General features: G+C 38.8%; 1 protein-coding gene across 1 annotated transcript in view; it reads left to right on the top strand.

Moving 5' to 3' along the window:
* The window catches only part of LOC113144020 (teneurin-3), a 114,319-nt gene that overhangs the window by 39,208 nt on the left and 57,325 nt on the right, over window positions 1–17,786 (top strand). Inside the window, exons 3-4 of the mRNA XM_033325398.1 lie at window positions 5,149–5,374; window positions 12,871–13,109. Of these exons, the coding sequence (XP_033181289.1) occupies window positions 5,149–5,374; window positions 12,871–13,109 (465 nt within the window). The remainder of the gene's footprint in view (window positions 1–5,148; window positions 5,375–12,870; window positions 13,110–17,786) is intronic.

Below are 17,786 nucleotides of genomic sequence, written 5' to 3' on the forward strand. Positions count from 1 at the left end.
GGCGCTGATGAGAATGAATTTATTGGTTTGACATATATAAACATCCTACCTGGTCCAAATGGCATGTTTTATCATTGACTTCATCCATTATTCATTTCATATAAAATCAAATGGGGGGTTTGCTAAAATATTTTTCATATTAGTAAATTCTTTCTGAAATTTAAGCTCTGTTTTTGAAGTCCACTGTTAAAACCGGAAGTTAGAACAGCTTTGGCCTCTATAGGTTCTGTGATTTATTTTGATGGAATTCCTGTGATGCACACATACTGCAGTTTTCCTATTGGTGAAGGGCAAGTCAGTCAAAGCAAATGCCCTTTCAATTCCATTAGCAGTAGCATCAGTCTCTTAATGGAGAGTAAAATGGCACAAGACCTTTTGCTGTACTTACACAATGAATATGAAAAGGCTTTCACCAAGCTTAGTGAGTGCAAAACGGCTTTTAATTGTGTCCTGACTCAGTGTTGGAACATTATGCAGAGTATTCAGGGCTTGTCAATGCTTTAATCAAAAATAGATATTTTCATAGGCATGAAAAACCTAAACATCCATATATTGAGCAGTTGGAACAAAAAGTACACACATATATATATATATATATATATATATATATATATATATATATACATACACACATACATACACACACACACACACACACATACGGTGACATTTGAACTTGTGGACTGGTGATCTCTGACAATTATTTGAAGTTGACTAAATTCCATAAATGGCTATTGTAGATGTTTGCTACATAAGAAACATTTTCTTGAAGAAAAAAAAAAAAGACCTAATTGGAGTATTTTCACGGTCTTATACAGACCAGTGCACTTGTCTTTTGTAAAGACCCTAATGAGTCAATGTTCAGACCACAAACCTCTAAAAGCAATTTCAGGAGACAGTAAAACAAACTACTCCAGGTTGTTTTTCTGTGAAAATACACGAGCTTCATAAAACTTCATTTGATAGATATTGCAAGCATCGTTAAGAAGGGAATGAGTCTGTCATTTAAGCATTGGCATGCAGTATTAATCACGAAGGTCCCTCTAAAGTATGTTGCTGATGGAGATGATGACAAGCTGACGTTGAGGAATTATGCAAAGGAGGCATCCTTCTTGATCTGATTTCAAAGCAAAGCCTCATAAACCACACAGCTGTTTCTTCTGCCTTTCCAGTCACTGAACCTGCACTTTAAAGGCCAGCTTAATTCCTTGTTTGTCTTGCTGTAAGACAATACCACGCTTTCTTAAAGTCTTATTGTTTAGTGTACCCATTAAAAAACACACACAGAACATCCCACATAAGAGACACATTGTTAATCTAATTCAAAGAGCTACAGTGCCATATTTTGTCATGGTTTGTCCCAGTGGCTTTCACAGCCCAACTCAAGTACACACAGAAGGCACCGTGAACTGAAGCTCTGCTAATGCTGCATTTTGCTCATTGAGTTCCATGGATTCACACTAAGGTGATCACTTATTGGTTCCCATCACTGTGGGAGCCCCTGTCCCGAGTGTAAAAGTGTTTGTGAGAAATTGGATTCAAACCCACGCCTCAAATTGGAAAGGAGTAACCAAAGGCACATTGCTCTACTCAGACAAACTGACACCTACTCTGTGCATGGAAATTGCCTGAGTACATGAAAAAATAGAATGTGTCATGTATTTCTATGGTTTTTCACACTGTGCTTTTCAAATCACCAGCACATAGTCCAGGATTATATCGTTATCTGAACTAAACCATTTCAATCAATGTAATTAAAATGTTCATTCTGTTAGTAAAATACAGACATACGAAGTCAACATTTACCTAAGTGCCTGTGCAAAAAAAAAAAGTAAAATGGTCTCCTTTAAGTAAGCAGTTATTGCTTCATTTCATCTTGACCTCACAACGGTAAAGAGGTGAACATGAAAAAACCTTTTTAACTGAGAAAAACATTTGAATAATTAATCAGTGGTGTCAAATGGTGTCAGGTTTCTGATGTAAAAAAAATAATAATAATAATAGAAGGCATAACGTCAGGATATCTGAAACACTTTGTAGCATTTACTCATCAGTCTTATGTATGTGCTCTTATATTGAATGGTGTGTAGAACAGAGGTGGATTGATATGAGAACTATTTTAGGTTCTCTCTGTGTTGCTCTTTCCTCAGTATGATATGGGGAATCTTGTCTAATTTCTGAGCTGTGGAATTTATGTTCAGAAAACCAAACAATAATTGATTTTTGTAATTTGAAGACAAGAAAGAAGAAAACACAGGCTTTTTCAAGTCTGGTGGATCCTGCTATATTTTAAAAACACCTAAGTGTGTCAGCACAGTACTGCAACTTATAAGGATGAATACAAATATATTTGCCCACTTTTTTCAGGCAAGCTGCACCTCTTCATAAACATACAACATGTATTCTGTAGGTCAGTAGTTTTAAATTTGCACTTAACTCGAAAACAGCTCTTCAAGTGTAAGGCCTTACTGTATGTCTTCCCAAAAGCTTTGTGTGGTTTTTGCAAAGTACTGTATGCACACTAGGTTTAATCCACTTCCCTTAGTCCATAGTGGGATTATGCTGTCAGATTCACTGCATGCCAAATTTCACCTTTTTGAATGTTGTAGGATTTAGTGATTTTGAGAATATTATACTGAAAATATGCTTTAACCTAAAAACACAGTTTAGTTCATTTCACAGTTCAAACAAGCCCTGTCTTTAGAAGTCTTAGTGAGAGTGTTTAGACATGGGTCAACTTGTGTCATCTGAGCTTGCTGTGCACTATCCCCATCAGCCATAATCTTTGCACTGCATATATTTTTATGGGTTGTAGTTAGCCTTTGCTGCATTTTCAAACTCTCATCACAAGAGGTCTAACAGCAACAAACTAAACAAGGGCAAACAAGATGCAGCCAATGCCAACAGATCAATATGTAGACATGCAAATAAATGGATGCAGATTTGTGCAATATCTGTTATGTATCTTTGTTTGCAATGGGACAGTAGCTTGTTTACCCAGACTGACTGTATCATATGTGGGTGTTTTAAGATGATGTTTGAGAGCAAATACAGCAGCATTTATGCACTTGTCAAAAAAAAGTGAGTTTGTTGAGTTTTAGAAAGAGCATCTAGAGAAATCTTCCTTCTTCAATTTCATTTGATTAGGTTTTTTATATAAATATATATATATAAATAATTGTCTTCATCAACACTTTTACGTCTAAAATAATTCCACATTTTACTTGCCGCTGTTTTAGATCGTTTTTGATTTTTCAGAACCTACCTGATGGTACCCTCTGCTTTGCTGACACTGTGCTGTCATAAGCGTGTGTACTGATTATATGAAAGTGAAGTGGAGCTTGTGGCTGCTCTGGGCTCATACAGTGGAATAAGGCCCGGAGGTGAAGTAAAACCAGCCAGTATTGGTAGATAATCCACATTTTCATTAGCCTACTTAGCACTTTTCTAATAGGGCTCACAGCATAGCCCCGGAGATGAGTGGGATGTCTTGTATTCATTATCACTAAGTCATAGAGGCCTTATATTTTTCAAATGCCAATACTCCAGTTGATCTCAGGTAATTTAACTGTCTGATTCAGAAACGACTTTGAACAAGGTGGTCTGGGGTGATGAGGGGGTCATATTTGATTGGGTTTGATCAGACTTGAATCATAGTGCATGGAAAAGGAGAAAAAAAATAACCATCTTGATTTTGCCTCTATGATATTTATAGCCACATGCTGCTGCTGTGTAATTGCATTTGAGAATTAATTAATCTTACATTGGTCTGCACAAGCACTGTGTGCTCTTGTCACTCCCTATTCTTCTCCACACTATTCATCATTATATATCAACAGTACATCTGTTTATCTTTTTGTCTTCTAATGTGTCTGTCTCCTTGCAGATGGAAAGAGATGTTCTCAAAAATTGCTCTGCTGTAAAGAAAATTCATGCAAGTAATCAGAAGTAATCAGTCAGAGAAATGATTGGTACAACCTGCCCCCTCTAAAACTTTATTACAGCTGCCACCGTCCTGCAGTTACCTTGCAGAGAGCAGTTTTACTGACTGCAATCTTTCTTATTACAATATTTCTTACAGTGCATATCTGATGTGTTCCAACTAGAGAAATAATCTTCATTTGCCTGTGTATACAGTAGCCTAAAGGTCTTTAACCTCAGAGCAGTGGAAATTATTTCCTAGCTCTGAATGGCAAACATGCATCTTCCTAGCACTGTGGAATCAAATGCAGAGCTCATTTGTCTGCAGTGAACAGCTTGTTCTATGCATAGAAGGGCACAGTAAAAAGCTGAATCACATAGGCAAGGACAATAATTGCATGGTTATTAAAGGCTCTTTTCTAAACAATGACCAGTGTCCTTTTGGTGAAGTTACTTTGTCTATCCAGTAGGATGAAACAGATTTTGATCCACAAGGTCTTTATGCATAGTTGAGGAGACAAATGTTCAGTCATGGACTGGAACCAATTTCCAGCTTTCATATGCTCTAAAATCAACTCCTTTAGGCCTTATAAAAATTCATGCTGTCAATGCAAAAACAACAGCTCCTAAAAAACACAACTACCAGCTTTCTCAATCTTCTCCAAGCCTCTGTAAGGCCAGAAAGATGATACCCATTTGGGGCTCATTGGAGCAAATCAGAATTGTGAGCACTGTGGGTTTTTACCTTTTTAAAGAGGGAAGATGGATAGATAATCACCACATGCCATTCTGGGGGCCAATTACACAGCTTTGTGTGAAATTGGAAAACCTGTTCTCTTAGAGCTCTAATGGATGTTCTGGTCATTAGTTATTTGAGAGTCTTCTCTGGCTGTAATCAAATGTGAAACATTGCGTTAAGCGCCCATAAAAGAACAGCTGCCTCTCTAAGTGACCTTCTGTTTAAGAGAACCCAACTGTCAGACGTGTGGCGTTTTGCGACAATTATTATGTGTGTCGCCATAAAAGCAGCTCTTATTTTTCTTCTTTTCGCAGTGGTTGCATCTCATTTTAATGTCTTGCTCTTGGTTGTATTTACTTTTCTGGGTCTGTTAGGTAGTTGTATGCTGTCATATCTTCCATAAAAAGCAGGTGCCTAATATTATCCATCTGCTCTTAATAATCTAGTTACCCACCTTCATAGTATAATTTTAATCTGCTTCTTTCCAGGTGATCATCTGTCTAGTCAGCAAGGACCTCCACCTCTCCCACCAGCCCCGCCTCCACACAAGCAGCATCCGTCCATCACATCCCTGAGCCGCAGCTCACTGGCCAATCAGAGGAGCCCGAGCCCCCCACCTACAGCCGGCCTGGCGGCTGACTTGCAGGGCACGGCGGAATGCGTCCAGCTGCAGGACAGCTGGGTCCTGGGCAGCAATGTTGCCCTGGAGAGCAGGTGAGTGACCTACAACAGAACTGGGAAATTCAGGCCCAGGTGTTATCATGAAGCCATTTTCACTGACTCTCGAAACAAAGTGATGCAATGATGATGATAAATGATTGGTGCCCTTTAAAAGTTAAAATGTTTAAAATGTAAATGTAGTTTTAGTTCAGTAAAATGAAACCTTTGAAGTATGATTCCCATCCCATCCATTATCAATACTGCTTTTTCTGTAAAGTCACCCAGAGGGTGGAGTCAGTCCAAGCTGACACAGAGGTGGGGTACACACTGGACAGGTCCATTCCAAGTCTGTCAAGTTTTTGTTCATTGTGTTTATTGTAACACCCAAATTAACAGCTGTAACTATATATTGTTAATAGTCTTTCAGAGTTTGTTGAGTTTAATTGACTCATTTTTTCTGCCATACATCTTTCGGCCTGTCTGATTCCACTGGCATGTTTGATTTCAGGTGGGGTTTGAGTAAATCACACCATGAGCACCACACAGGTGGACAACAGTGAGGCTGCCAACTTCTGTGGCTGTGGAACACACTGGGAATTAAAAAAAGATAAACAGTAATTCTTAACACCTGATGATTTTATTAATGTTTTAGAGCTACTCCTCCAAACATGATAATAAAATGATAATTCACTCCAGAGTTTAAAATATTTAAGCGTGTCTCATTTTCAGGGTTATTTTAAGGACTGCACCTCATCAAGTTAAATTATCATGCCACAAATTGTGTGTGGCATAATATGGTTACCGCTGAGTTTGATAAATATGGCTGTAGTTTCTCCTTGTTCAAGATAATGTTGTCAGTTTGTTTTTTGTTTTTTGTTTCTTGTATGCAACTAAAATTAAGGGCTGATTGCTAAATTAGACACACCTACACTCAGGAGAGTCCATGATTAGAGGGAGTAATGTGAATATCAGAGTTTATCAGTTTGCAAGTTCAAATCAGTGAGGCTATAACTTAACAAGAAACTTAGTAAGCAGATTGTGTGTTATATCGAGATTTGTTATGCAAGATACTACTTTGTCAGAGGAGCCTCTGCCAAGTTTTCCTCCTGAAACATCAGTTACATCTTTCTTAATCAGTGAGCTCAAAATATCCTAGCTAATGAAGTGTAATACATTGCGCTCTGACTCAGAAATGGCATGAAGTAGATGATTGCGTTCGAGTCTGATATTTCCCTGGCACGGCGTACCCTTTCTGAGGCTTAGATGAATGTAAACTTTGAATTTTGTCTGTGGCAGCATGGAGTAACAATCTCTTATGATCTGACTGAATCAATTGGGATATGTGGTGACAGTTTCACTTTCTTGGGAAGATGCAGTGATTGAATACTAACTGTGCAATGACCTTGAGCTGTCTTAGTCATATTGACAAAACAATATGTGCACACCTATCATCAGCTGAGGCATAAATCACTATCACCACAGTGGACTCTAAATCAAGTGCTTGTCGGTGGGTGGGAACAGAGGGTTGCTGCGAACCAACAGGGCCAAGAGGAAAGACCCGGTTCAACAAGTAATTGCAAATGTCAAGAAAACCACTAGGTTGGGAAATGTAAACAGAAGCTCCAGAAAGTATTTATTAGGCTGCCTTTAGGGGGTTTGGGGCCAGCAAAGTCCTGGCATAACACATAAGTAGGTGGCCTCAGGTACCACAGGGGAATTAGTATCGTTTGAATCCTCAACATCAACATGGATTGTGTTGCTTATGCAGCACAGTAGACATGGCCACATGTGCAGACAGTAAATTACTCTGTACAAGGCAGTTGCTTTAAAAAAGTGTCACATATAAATCATAATGCTATGATCCTGTTTAATGTTCTTTCTGTGAAAATTAAGCAATGTTTTGACAGTATTAGCTTGTTTCACAGCAATTAGTAGTAATGAATTATGTGTGTGTGTGTAACCTTCCATATAAGTGCTGATCTTCAAAGCATGAGTGTGCTAATTTGACTCAGTATCAAATAGCTTTCACATTGAATGGATTTCAGTGTTCTTTTAAATGAGTGAAGTGCTGCACTCAGTAACTACTCCAATAACAATATCTCATTATTAAATAGCGAGTGAACGTCACTGATCCCTATGAAAGCTGTGTTAAGACACAAAGTTTGATTTCAGCTCATTTGCTCCCACAGTTTAAAAAGATTAAACATGAGTCAGACAAATGCAACTTTTTTTTAAACAGCTCAGACCAATAAAAAGATAAATGTCATTAAGTATTGCAGCTCAGACTTAGTTATGTATTATGAAGACAAATACTGTAAGAAACAAAATTTAATCCATCTTGATAGTAAAATCTAAAATGTATGTCAATATAATAATTATAGAGAACATACATAATCTATATATGTTGGTGAACAGTGTTTCCATATCACAAAAACTTAAGGTTTTGTCTGTCAGATGAAGCTATGAAAGTATTCTACTTCAGCTTTTGTTCTGCTTTATGTTAAGGCCACTCCATTTAAAGGACTCAATTAGCTGACAACAGAGCAGTGATAGCACTTGCTGTTTGTCACTGTTCTCAAGTGCAGAGGAGACATTCAGATCTCATAAGTGTGTGGAGTACTTTTAATAAACCCCTCAGGTTTCCCTTACTAATCACTTGGCTCAAGCAAAATAGTTTTTGTTAAGATTTCAATTAGAAATCTTCCATTGAATTTCATTAGAAAATGAATTGGCATGTCCCTTAAGAGACCAGTGAACATATATGGTAATTATTCCTGAGCAATAGGCTGCTCAAGATTATGTTTAAAGAATATAGACTCTATCAGTGTGTGTGAAATTTGTATTTTTGATGCTTTTGTGCCACGGGCTGTAAGCTCTATGAGGGCTCTTCTAAATAAGATACAGGTAGACATTTGGAGTTACACATGTATGTCCTTTGGAGCCTACTTTAACATTTTTACTTAGCTTCAGCGAGGTTCAGCTAAAACTGTCATAATGACATTTTAGAGTGAGTCTTAGAAGGCCCGTCCAGCCACATTTTGCAGATATAAATGTATTGTCAATCCTCATTGGATTCACATGTCGAGGGAGTCCTTTGGTGCAATGAAATTATGTCTCAGCTCTAAAATTGTCATCTGGTGCAGTGTCCCACAGACACTACATTTTCCTGATGGAAAATGTGTTAGAATTGTTCTCAGGGGCAAAAAGAATGGGAGAATTAATCTAAGTAGGATTTGCGTGTGCCTTGCTGCTTGTCTGTGTGCGTGTCGAGCTGTTTCTGTGGGTTGTACATGTAATTCATGAGTCAGACAGTTACTGTATGCCTCACATCAGAGGATGAGAATTTAACTTGTTTTGTACACCAGCCACAGTGTTGAACCAGGACTGATTAGTCATGTGTAAGAGACCAGCCAACTAGCCTTTCAAATAGAAAGAGCTTGCAGTGATGGCTGGTTACCTGCCAAAGTGGATAGTGATGTAGACAAAGTGGTAATCCTCAAGCCATATTTTTTTTTTTTCCTTGTGTGTTTTCCTTTTTGCTTATTTTGCCAACAGAGTCAGTGCCAAGCACACATTTCTGTGGTGATTCCAAAGTTCTGCAATATTTTCCTCTTATTTCAGGCTACTGTATAAACTGCTGCTGCTGCTGCTGCTGGCAATATAAAGTGCATCTGTTACAGATGATTTTTGCCAGCAAATGTAAAAGCCTTTGCGAACAGATAATAGAAAATGAAGACTAATCCAAATAGTTAGTCATATAAAAGTGATTACACATTATGAATTTCACCTGCAGAAACTAAAATACATTAGCATTTCACTTATAGTGAAACAGGCCTTCCCCACAATTGTCTCTCAAAATTAAGCTCCACAGTAACTGTCTTTGGCCTAGAGTTTGACTTGAAAGACCATCTTAAAAATATGTACATATGAGCTGAGCTCTTCTTATGGCTTACCAAATGTAATTTGTTTAATATAATAAATTCAATGAGCAAACAATCTCTTAATCTGACTCAAAATGGCACCACGCTGGTTTCCGTGGGCACGATGGCACGAAAAAAGCACCGCGACACTGAAATACCATCACACAAACGCAGAGCTCGCTGTACCAGAATAGCACCTGACAGGACCCCCTGTTAGGAGGGCAGGTGGTGAGAGCAGTGAATGTGATGCCACACCACATCTGCAGCCTTTTTTCACTGACCTTGGACTAAAGAATCCTGATTATTTCACCATGAAATGCTAATGCTAACACAGAACAGCAACTAATAGGCAGATTACATATTCTGCAGGCTTCGATTTGCATTGTTTCTAGTGTGCTCTCTCACCCCTCCAGCTGGAGCTTAGCTGTAGACAAATCCACCCACTCACTGTTTAGTCTTTTGTCCTCTGTGAGGATGTTTTCAAATGTCATTTTGATGACAAGCAATGTTGTGAGAGCAGAGGAGACCGGGCTGGCTGCAGCTTTTGTGCTAAAGGCTTCTCAATGGGACAGGCAGGCGTGCACACACACACGCGCGCACACACACACACACACACACACACACACACACACACACTGCGATCACACTGACACACAGCCATTCATTTGCCCTCTTTCCCTCTGTCTCACACTCACTTGATTGTCTCTTTTCTATCTCGGGCTCTCTCACTCACAGAACACCACGTTGCTATCACTAAGGCTGGCTGGATTAGCATAGTAATGTGCCTTGTTGCATCACACTGGCTGTAATCAATTACAGCCGGTCATCCAGTGTGTATAGCTGCCGACATTTACACCAGTCTGCTGTTTGTTAATCATGTCCAACAGCATTTCATCTTTAGACCCTTCAATCTGCTTTTTAGAAAAAAAAGGAGCAGGGTGACATGAAAAACATCAGCTCCAGAATAACTCTAAACACTGACTGTAATAAATGCACAGTGTGAGAATTTGTCTCGGTGATGCTGGTCCGCACCGATTGTGAATTTTAGTTTCACTCCACATTCCCACATAGAAAGCAAAAGGGATATAAATGACTGAACCACAGCTGACTTTCTGATTTTAAACCACCCACAGCATACCATATGTTTCTGATAATTATGCAGTCAGATTGTTCAATCAACTGCACAGCACAATAAATCCTCTTTAATTATTTGTTTACATGTGTTTTTATTTTAGATGTTTTGTGGAGTTTTTGTCTGACAGTTGTCTGCATTACCAGTTGTTCTGTAGCAGTACAGTGTAGCACATGTGGCTTTAGTGCTTTTCTGCCTGTCTGTGACTTGGGGGCATTATGTACTTTGGGCTTTGCATAAACAAAAGTCCATGTAGTTTGGAGACTTTTATTTGCAGGCAAAACTGTCTCCAGACCATCTCCGCATCCTGCAATATTCACCTTCCTGAAATAGAGTGCATACCCCTCCCAACACACACATATACAAACACACACACGTCCATGTCCCTTCTTGTCTACTTCATCAGATTTCATCCACTTACACTTAACTCCCTAGACAGCAGTGTCTATTTGCCTGTGTGTCTGACTACATGTCTGCCATCTCCGATGTTGTGCAAGTTTTGACCTCAATTCATACCGAACTGCACATTACAGATTCTGCTGCAGCTACAGTACAGATTGTTCCAGATTGAGATGTCTGAACTTCTCCAGGTAGCAGACGCCTGGAGCATTGTCATTCCAGCAGTGACGCACCATAACCTTTAAATGGAATCCCTGTCTGTCCATAACAGCGTGTGTCAATCGGGGCATTGAGGAGCCAGATGATCCAAATCTGACATTTGTTCCTTTAGTAGTGAATTGATCAGAGGAGGTTTTAGCTGAGAGATATCCTCCAAGGAGATAAGAAGTAGCTGAAATATCAGCAGTAGAGCAGAAATATGAGCAGTGCATTATGCTGTAGGTTTATAATGTGTCTTTTGCTCACATCTGCCTCATCGGGACTATATTAATTAACTTGGCACAAAATGATTAGTCTGAATGAAAGAATATCATTATTAATGAAACTTTTTTAGGTGGACGGCTCCTATAAATTAGTCTGATTAGAAAGTGTCACTACACAGATTTTCAGTATTTAACTGCTCAGATTTTCTATAATTAGTTGTTCCCAAGCTCTTCAGTACAGATTCACAGATTTAAAAAGCCTTTACAAAAGGTACACAGAGGCTTTACAGGTGCTGCACTGATAATTGATGAACAAACACAGCTTTATCAGTTTATTGGTGTATTTCAATTAGCGGTCGCCATGGCAACCCTTTCCTTTTTGGGCTCAAACTCATAACACCTGACTTGTGTAAAACATTGTGTAAGATGTTTCACACAAGAAAGTAATGGATGCAAGGGCAAGAAAAGAAGACTGCTTCCTCTGGAGCATTCTCTCTTTAACTCTTGATGATCTCAACCACATGTAACTGTTTATACGTGTGTGTGTTTATTCAATATTTGATACTTTTAAATTAGGAGTGTAATTGCTATTAAGTGTTTCTCTGTTTTCTGTGTTGTTTTTTTTTTTTTTTTTTTAGACCCTTTGACCTCATAGTTTTGTTTTGGTAACTACAGATCATCAGTGAATAAACATGGACAAGAAAGTGGATTTGTAGCAATGATTTTATTTAACCTGTTGAGATGCATTTGAGCAAGGCACTTAACCCTTAATTGTTCAAGTTGAAAATATGACTGTAATGACGGTGGGTGGGCACTCTCAGGTGTAATTATCTATGTAACAGTGAGTGTGAAGAAGAGTATTCATGCAAAGTAACCCTCAGCTGAATGGTTTTCTTTTTTTATTAATATTACTAATTAACACAAGCCAAGTTTTGCATTCAAGCATTTACTCAATTCCTAAAAGAATTCTGATAAAGACTTTAATTTAGAGTTGCCCATTATCAGCTAAAAACAAAATTAAGCTACACACACAACTACCTACTGGTAATCTACAAAATGGTAAATATTGCTTGACATTTGTAACATTTATTATTTTTCTAAAAAAATGGACAATGAGTTAGCGATGAAATTCTACAGTTCTGGATGGGAAGAGTATTTGCAATGCATGGTCAATCTGTCCAATTTCCCTGGTTGTCCCCATAAGCCTGGAGGCATTTGGGTATTAATCTCTAAGTAGTGGCAAGAGTGGCAACAAGGCTTAATTCATTTACTTAAGAGCTTTTCACATGGGGTTTAAAAGTTAATAGGACGATCACTCCATAGTGCATTTGATTAAACCCTCTTAATTACCCCAGGTATAATGGGCTATTAGCAAAGGGCCAGTTGTAAAAGGGCAAGTGGGAGATGATTGTTTTTATGAGATACTTTTTGTTCACCTCTTCCAAAGTCAGGATTATACCTGATATTAGGATATAACCCAGTTCTTCATGCAGGCTGATATACAGGAGTCACAGTATTCAGGAGTATACTGTATTTTGATATTTTGTTCTTTTGCAATTTGGCTATTTAAATAACACTAGTGCTTTGCACTGCTGGAGGCAGGTTGATACAGATAGACACGTGGACAGTTTCAGAAATCTTTTCTTTTCTCTTAATTCTTTTTTTCTCCCTCTGTAGGCACTTTCTTTTTAAAACGGGCACAGGAACAACACCTTTCTTTGGTGCAGCAGCCCCTGGTTACACCATGGCAACAGGGACTGTTTACTCGACACCGGCACGTCCTTTGCCCAGAAACAACCTGTCCAGAGGGGCTTTCAAGTTCAAGAAGTCGCCAAAGCATTGCTCCTGGAAGTGCACTGCCCTGATCGCTGTGGGAATAGCTGTGGTGCTGTCCATCATTCTCTGCTACTGCATAGGTAAGGCTGAGATCACACTGTGCACGCACTGAAGTTTGTTCACCTACATATTGTCACAGATTAAATGTTCTCAAAATAACCAAATTGCAAGATTAGAAAAAGCAGTGCATAGTAGACTGGGACTATATTTTAGAGAACATTAATTAAAGCTAGATGGCAGCCAGTTTCTCTCTTCTAAAAACTCCAGAATAAGATTTCACAAAATAACTGCTTAAGACCATTTTCAAGAAATCTCTTGAAAAGCATTCAAGACTCACATTTTGACTGAATAAAAATATTATATATACCATGTCATTTTAATGGTCAGCGTTCTAACCTGAAAGTCTTTTGAGTTATCAGATATTTGGGGCTGAGCATCTGTATAGACTGGTGGATTAGACCCGGACATTCCTTTTGATTCTGTAGAGGATTGATTCAGGGAAAGGTCCGCCTCGATATCTGGGAAATTGAACCTTTCATGAGGATATTTTTTGTGTGGATTCAGCCATTAGCATGCACAGTTTTACAGGAGTATATGCTAATCGTTTGGACTGCTCATCTCAGTTCTATAAATTTGATACAAATCAACACCTAGCCACACAAGTTTAACTATACACTGATGCTTTTAGCGTTAAAAATGCCCCTGAATACTCATTGTTATTGCTTCATATAGAGGTGCAGTACCATCTGTCACCAAGTACATGAAGACCAGTAGTTTTTGTGCCAGGTTCGACATATTTCTTTTAGTTTTAGGGAGAGAAAACATGATTCCATTATCTTCTGTGGCATTAGACAATCTTTAGACATGTCCTTAGGTCAAATGGAACAAATGATAGACAAGCTGGCTAGAATGAATGGAACCTGCATACCTCTTAATCTGTGTGAAGCTTGATCTCTGGCAGGAGTATTTCTATTTCACTGCGTTTTCTTTTTTGCAGAAATTGCAGATGTCCTGATATGATTCAGTAGCGTCTCTGTCTGAGTAAGCTTTCAGTCAGATATGCAGACATGGCCCCAATACAGTTTCCAACAAGACATTCCTGTCTGTTTCCCTTTGACAGCGGGCTGTGCATCATCCCCACACTTCTGATCCCCAGCTCACAGAATGACAGCCCATTCATATCCTTTGGGGCTCCTGGTAGAACACAGGCGGGGAGGTTCAAATGGCCAGCACAGATGGCAACGTCAAAATGAAACACAACTTGAGGAGCTGAACTGTTATAGCAAAGGAAACTGTCTGAAACTGATGAACTTTAAAGAAGACCTTGGTTCACAAAGCCTTTGTTGTACTAGAACTGAAACTCACTCAGTCCATCAAACAGGAAATGCTTTTATCTTGGTCAGGAAGATAAACTAATGCTCATCCTCTCCTCCCTTCTTTGGGAATTATTTGCAATGAGAAGACGTTCAAACATTTTTTATAGCAGGTGTCAAAGCTGACTTCTTGCTAACCTTTTAGAATCTTGACCACAGCAATAAACCCGTTACAGATTCATCATCCCTCATGCCCTCCCTTGTCATCTAAGCCCTTAATCTTTACACTGTGCCTTTCTCCCTAAGCGACTATATAAGTATTCATCCAGCTTGGAGGCAGGAGAATGTGACATAGTTGTATAAGGAGAAATATGGCATTGTTGGGAAGTTCCTGTAACCAGTGTTTTATTGCTGAATAGAGAGGGGAGTGCTCTCTTGGAGGACAGGTCATAAAAGCACTGTATCAGTATCAATATCCACAATGCTCTTATTTACGTAACTGCTTTGTTACCGGTCGTTCATGTTCTCATAAAATCATAAAATTAGTCTGTGTTAGAATCAGTTGCTATTTTTATTTGCGCTTCTGCTCAGAACAGATTTGCTCAGTTTACACAGGGAAAACAAGCAGAAATGCTGATTTGTTCAGCTGTTGTCACTAACAGTTTTAGCAGACTGGATTCATTTACAACATTTTCAGCCCAACAATCACCAACCTGTTTAATTGTAGACCTGTCGATTGTTTGAGAATTGTATTTTTGGCCTGATTCCAGAAAATGCGTGTATGTGTGCATGCATGCATGTGCACATCAGCTCTCTTGGTGTGCGTGTGCGTGTGTGTGCGTGACTGAGTGCGTGAGTTAAACAGATGCAGCTCTCTGCCACTTGCCTCAGGTGTCTGACAGTGTTTCCACCACTTCCTCCCTCTTTCATCTCCCGCCAATTCACCTGCCAGGTGCAATGTCTCAAATAGCTACAATGTGTACTCATACTTTAATACTTTTCTGGTGTCAGCTCGCATCATCCCTTAGTACAAAGGAAAACTATAAATAAGTAGAAATATTGAACCATGTGATATAAGCTAAAATGGTGCTTTGTCTCAAGCTTTACTGTTCTATGTTACTCAGTTTTTGGTTCTTTATCCAGGGCTAAGACTAATATAACTCAGGATCATTTACAAATGTTGTTTAAGATATTAATTTGAAGAATTACATATCGAACAATTGGACCCTAGCTAGAACTTGTGTAATTCAAATAAGGGAAACCTGCTGAGGTGAGACTTTCAGGTCCAGTCCTGCGAACTGGTCTGATGGGAAGAATTTCAACAGCTGTTCAGATCTAGCAAAAATAATAAGGACTGAACCCAGTTTTGATGCCCTGTTTGAATACAAATACAACATGTGGACTTCAAATCAAAACTGCACAAACAAAACAAAATTCTGAACATGTATAACCAAATTTTTTAAGTAGAAGTTGAGTGTCCACTACTTTTGCTGGACACTTGCTTTTGAATGTGACACAAATATTGAGGATATGATAAATAAAATGTCTTTAAATGCAAAAGTTCACCTCATAAAGTTCTAATTTATGATTAAACAAATTCCCTACACCACACAATTATAGTTTTCCTAGAGAGAGATAATTTTGGGTTTGATGTTCTCATGAAATTGTTGACATACCAGCATTTTTGGTTTAAACGGTTTTGTTCGAGTTACTACAGGATAACGGACAATACAAGAAGACACTGCCTCTGATGCTAATAATAAAAAAAAAAAAAAATGTCAATACCAATCCCACTGAGACTCACAAAAGAGACACTAAGCTTGGTGCAGTTGCTACAGGAGTAAATAAATAAATAAATAAATAAAAATACTGTCTGTGTCGATGTTCTGGTAGGGATGTTGTTATTCCATTTGAGGTTGCTTGAGACACTGTTCCAGAAAACAGGAATCTTAGCCATTCCCTGAGCTATGTGGCTTAATTCTAGGATTCCCAAGAGACATTTCTGGAGAGATGTGCAGCAGGTTCCAGCGTAAAACAATGTTTATCTCAATAATTTTGTGGCTGTGGAGCTCCAAGTTGTTGTTGGCACATCATGGCTCCAGATGGGCCACTTCTCTCTGTGGTAAATGGACTAATTATTCTTGGTGATGATAGCCATCAGAATGTCGTCTGTGTATTTTTTTATTTTTTGGTTTTCTACAATTTATTATTTTTGTTAATGTCTTAGGCTGCTTAGCTGAAAATTACTTTTCACTATAACGAAGAGATGGGAACTTTATCTGTAGCATAATTAGCAACGTACCATTTTCCAGGTAACAGCATCGAGAATGACAAGACAGCATGATGCTGTGAGAGCAGCCAGGATGATTTTATGGGGTCATGACATATTTGAAGTTTTTGTGTTTCTCAACAATAAACACCATGTGGATGTCAGAGCTCAAACAAATATATATTGAGAACATACAAATTCAACCACCTCTTCAGCGTAAGTGGAGGTGTTCCACGAAGCAGATTTTAACATCAGAGCTTAGAGGCTGGCTTTTCCGTCTTCTTGCCTAAATATGGCCCATAAATATTAATTGAACTGGTCCAAGGCTGCAAGGATAACTTATGCAAATTTGTAAATTGTGGGCTATTCACCTCAAAGCAATTTGTTGATGAGGTAAGTGGGAATTCATGGTCTGGTTTGGTTAAAAGCCGGTGAAGAGGGAAAGGCTCTTGGTGGGTGTGTACTCTCTGATACATGAGAGCCCATTGCCACACACAATTTCCTGGTGGTAAGTTGGTAATAATAGGAGACAGACATTCACAATATTCAGCTGTGGAGAGTCTGGTTTATCAGTAACCATGCCAGTCCCTCTTTTTTTTTTTTTTTTTTTAGCTAAGCTGTGCCACTTAGTAGCCATGCTTATGGTTGAATGGATTGGTTTGCCATAAAATTCAGGAATAAATTCTTCTAACTTTAATGTTTTTCCCCCAAACCTTTATTCTGCAGCCACCGACAGGTTTACAACTATTACATTCTTTTTTAATAGATGACAAATTCTAACATTTTTGGTGACCCCATAACTTATATCCAGAAAATGAATGACCTTTCCTGATTGTCGCTTCTGTCAACCTTAGCTGGACCTCAGTGCTAATTGGCAAATGTTAGCATGCTGATGGTGGACATGTAAAGATGAACATGTCAGCCTGCCAATGTTTGGTCTCAGCTTAATGCGTCACTGCGCAACCTCGCAGGGAGTCTAGCTTGGCTGTAGGATCTCAGTCTTGTTAAAGGGCCCATATGTCGTATGTTAAAAACAAAATTTCAAACACGCTTGTTGCATCTTGAGCTATAAGGCAACAAACCCCTTGTTTGAGGGAACCATCTGCTGTTCTGTGTCTCCTTTGATAACGCATGCTGTCCTGTCTTCTGCCAGTGAGCTCTTAGACAGATTTTTC

The sequence above is a fragment of the Mastacembelus armatus genome, chromosome 10 (genome assembly GCF_900324485.2).
Source record: "Mastacembelus armatus chromosome 10, fMasArm1.2, whole genome shotgun sequence".
Lineage (NCBI taxonomy): Eukaryota > Metazoa > Chordata > Actinopteri > Synbranchiformes > Mastacembelidae > Mastacembelus > Mastacembelus armatus.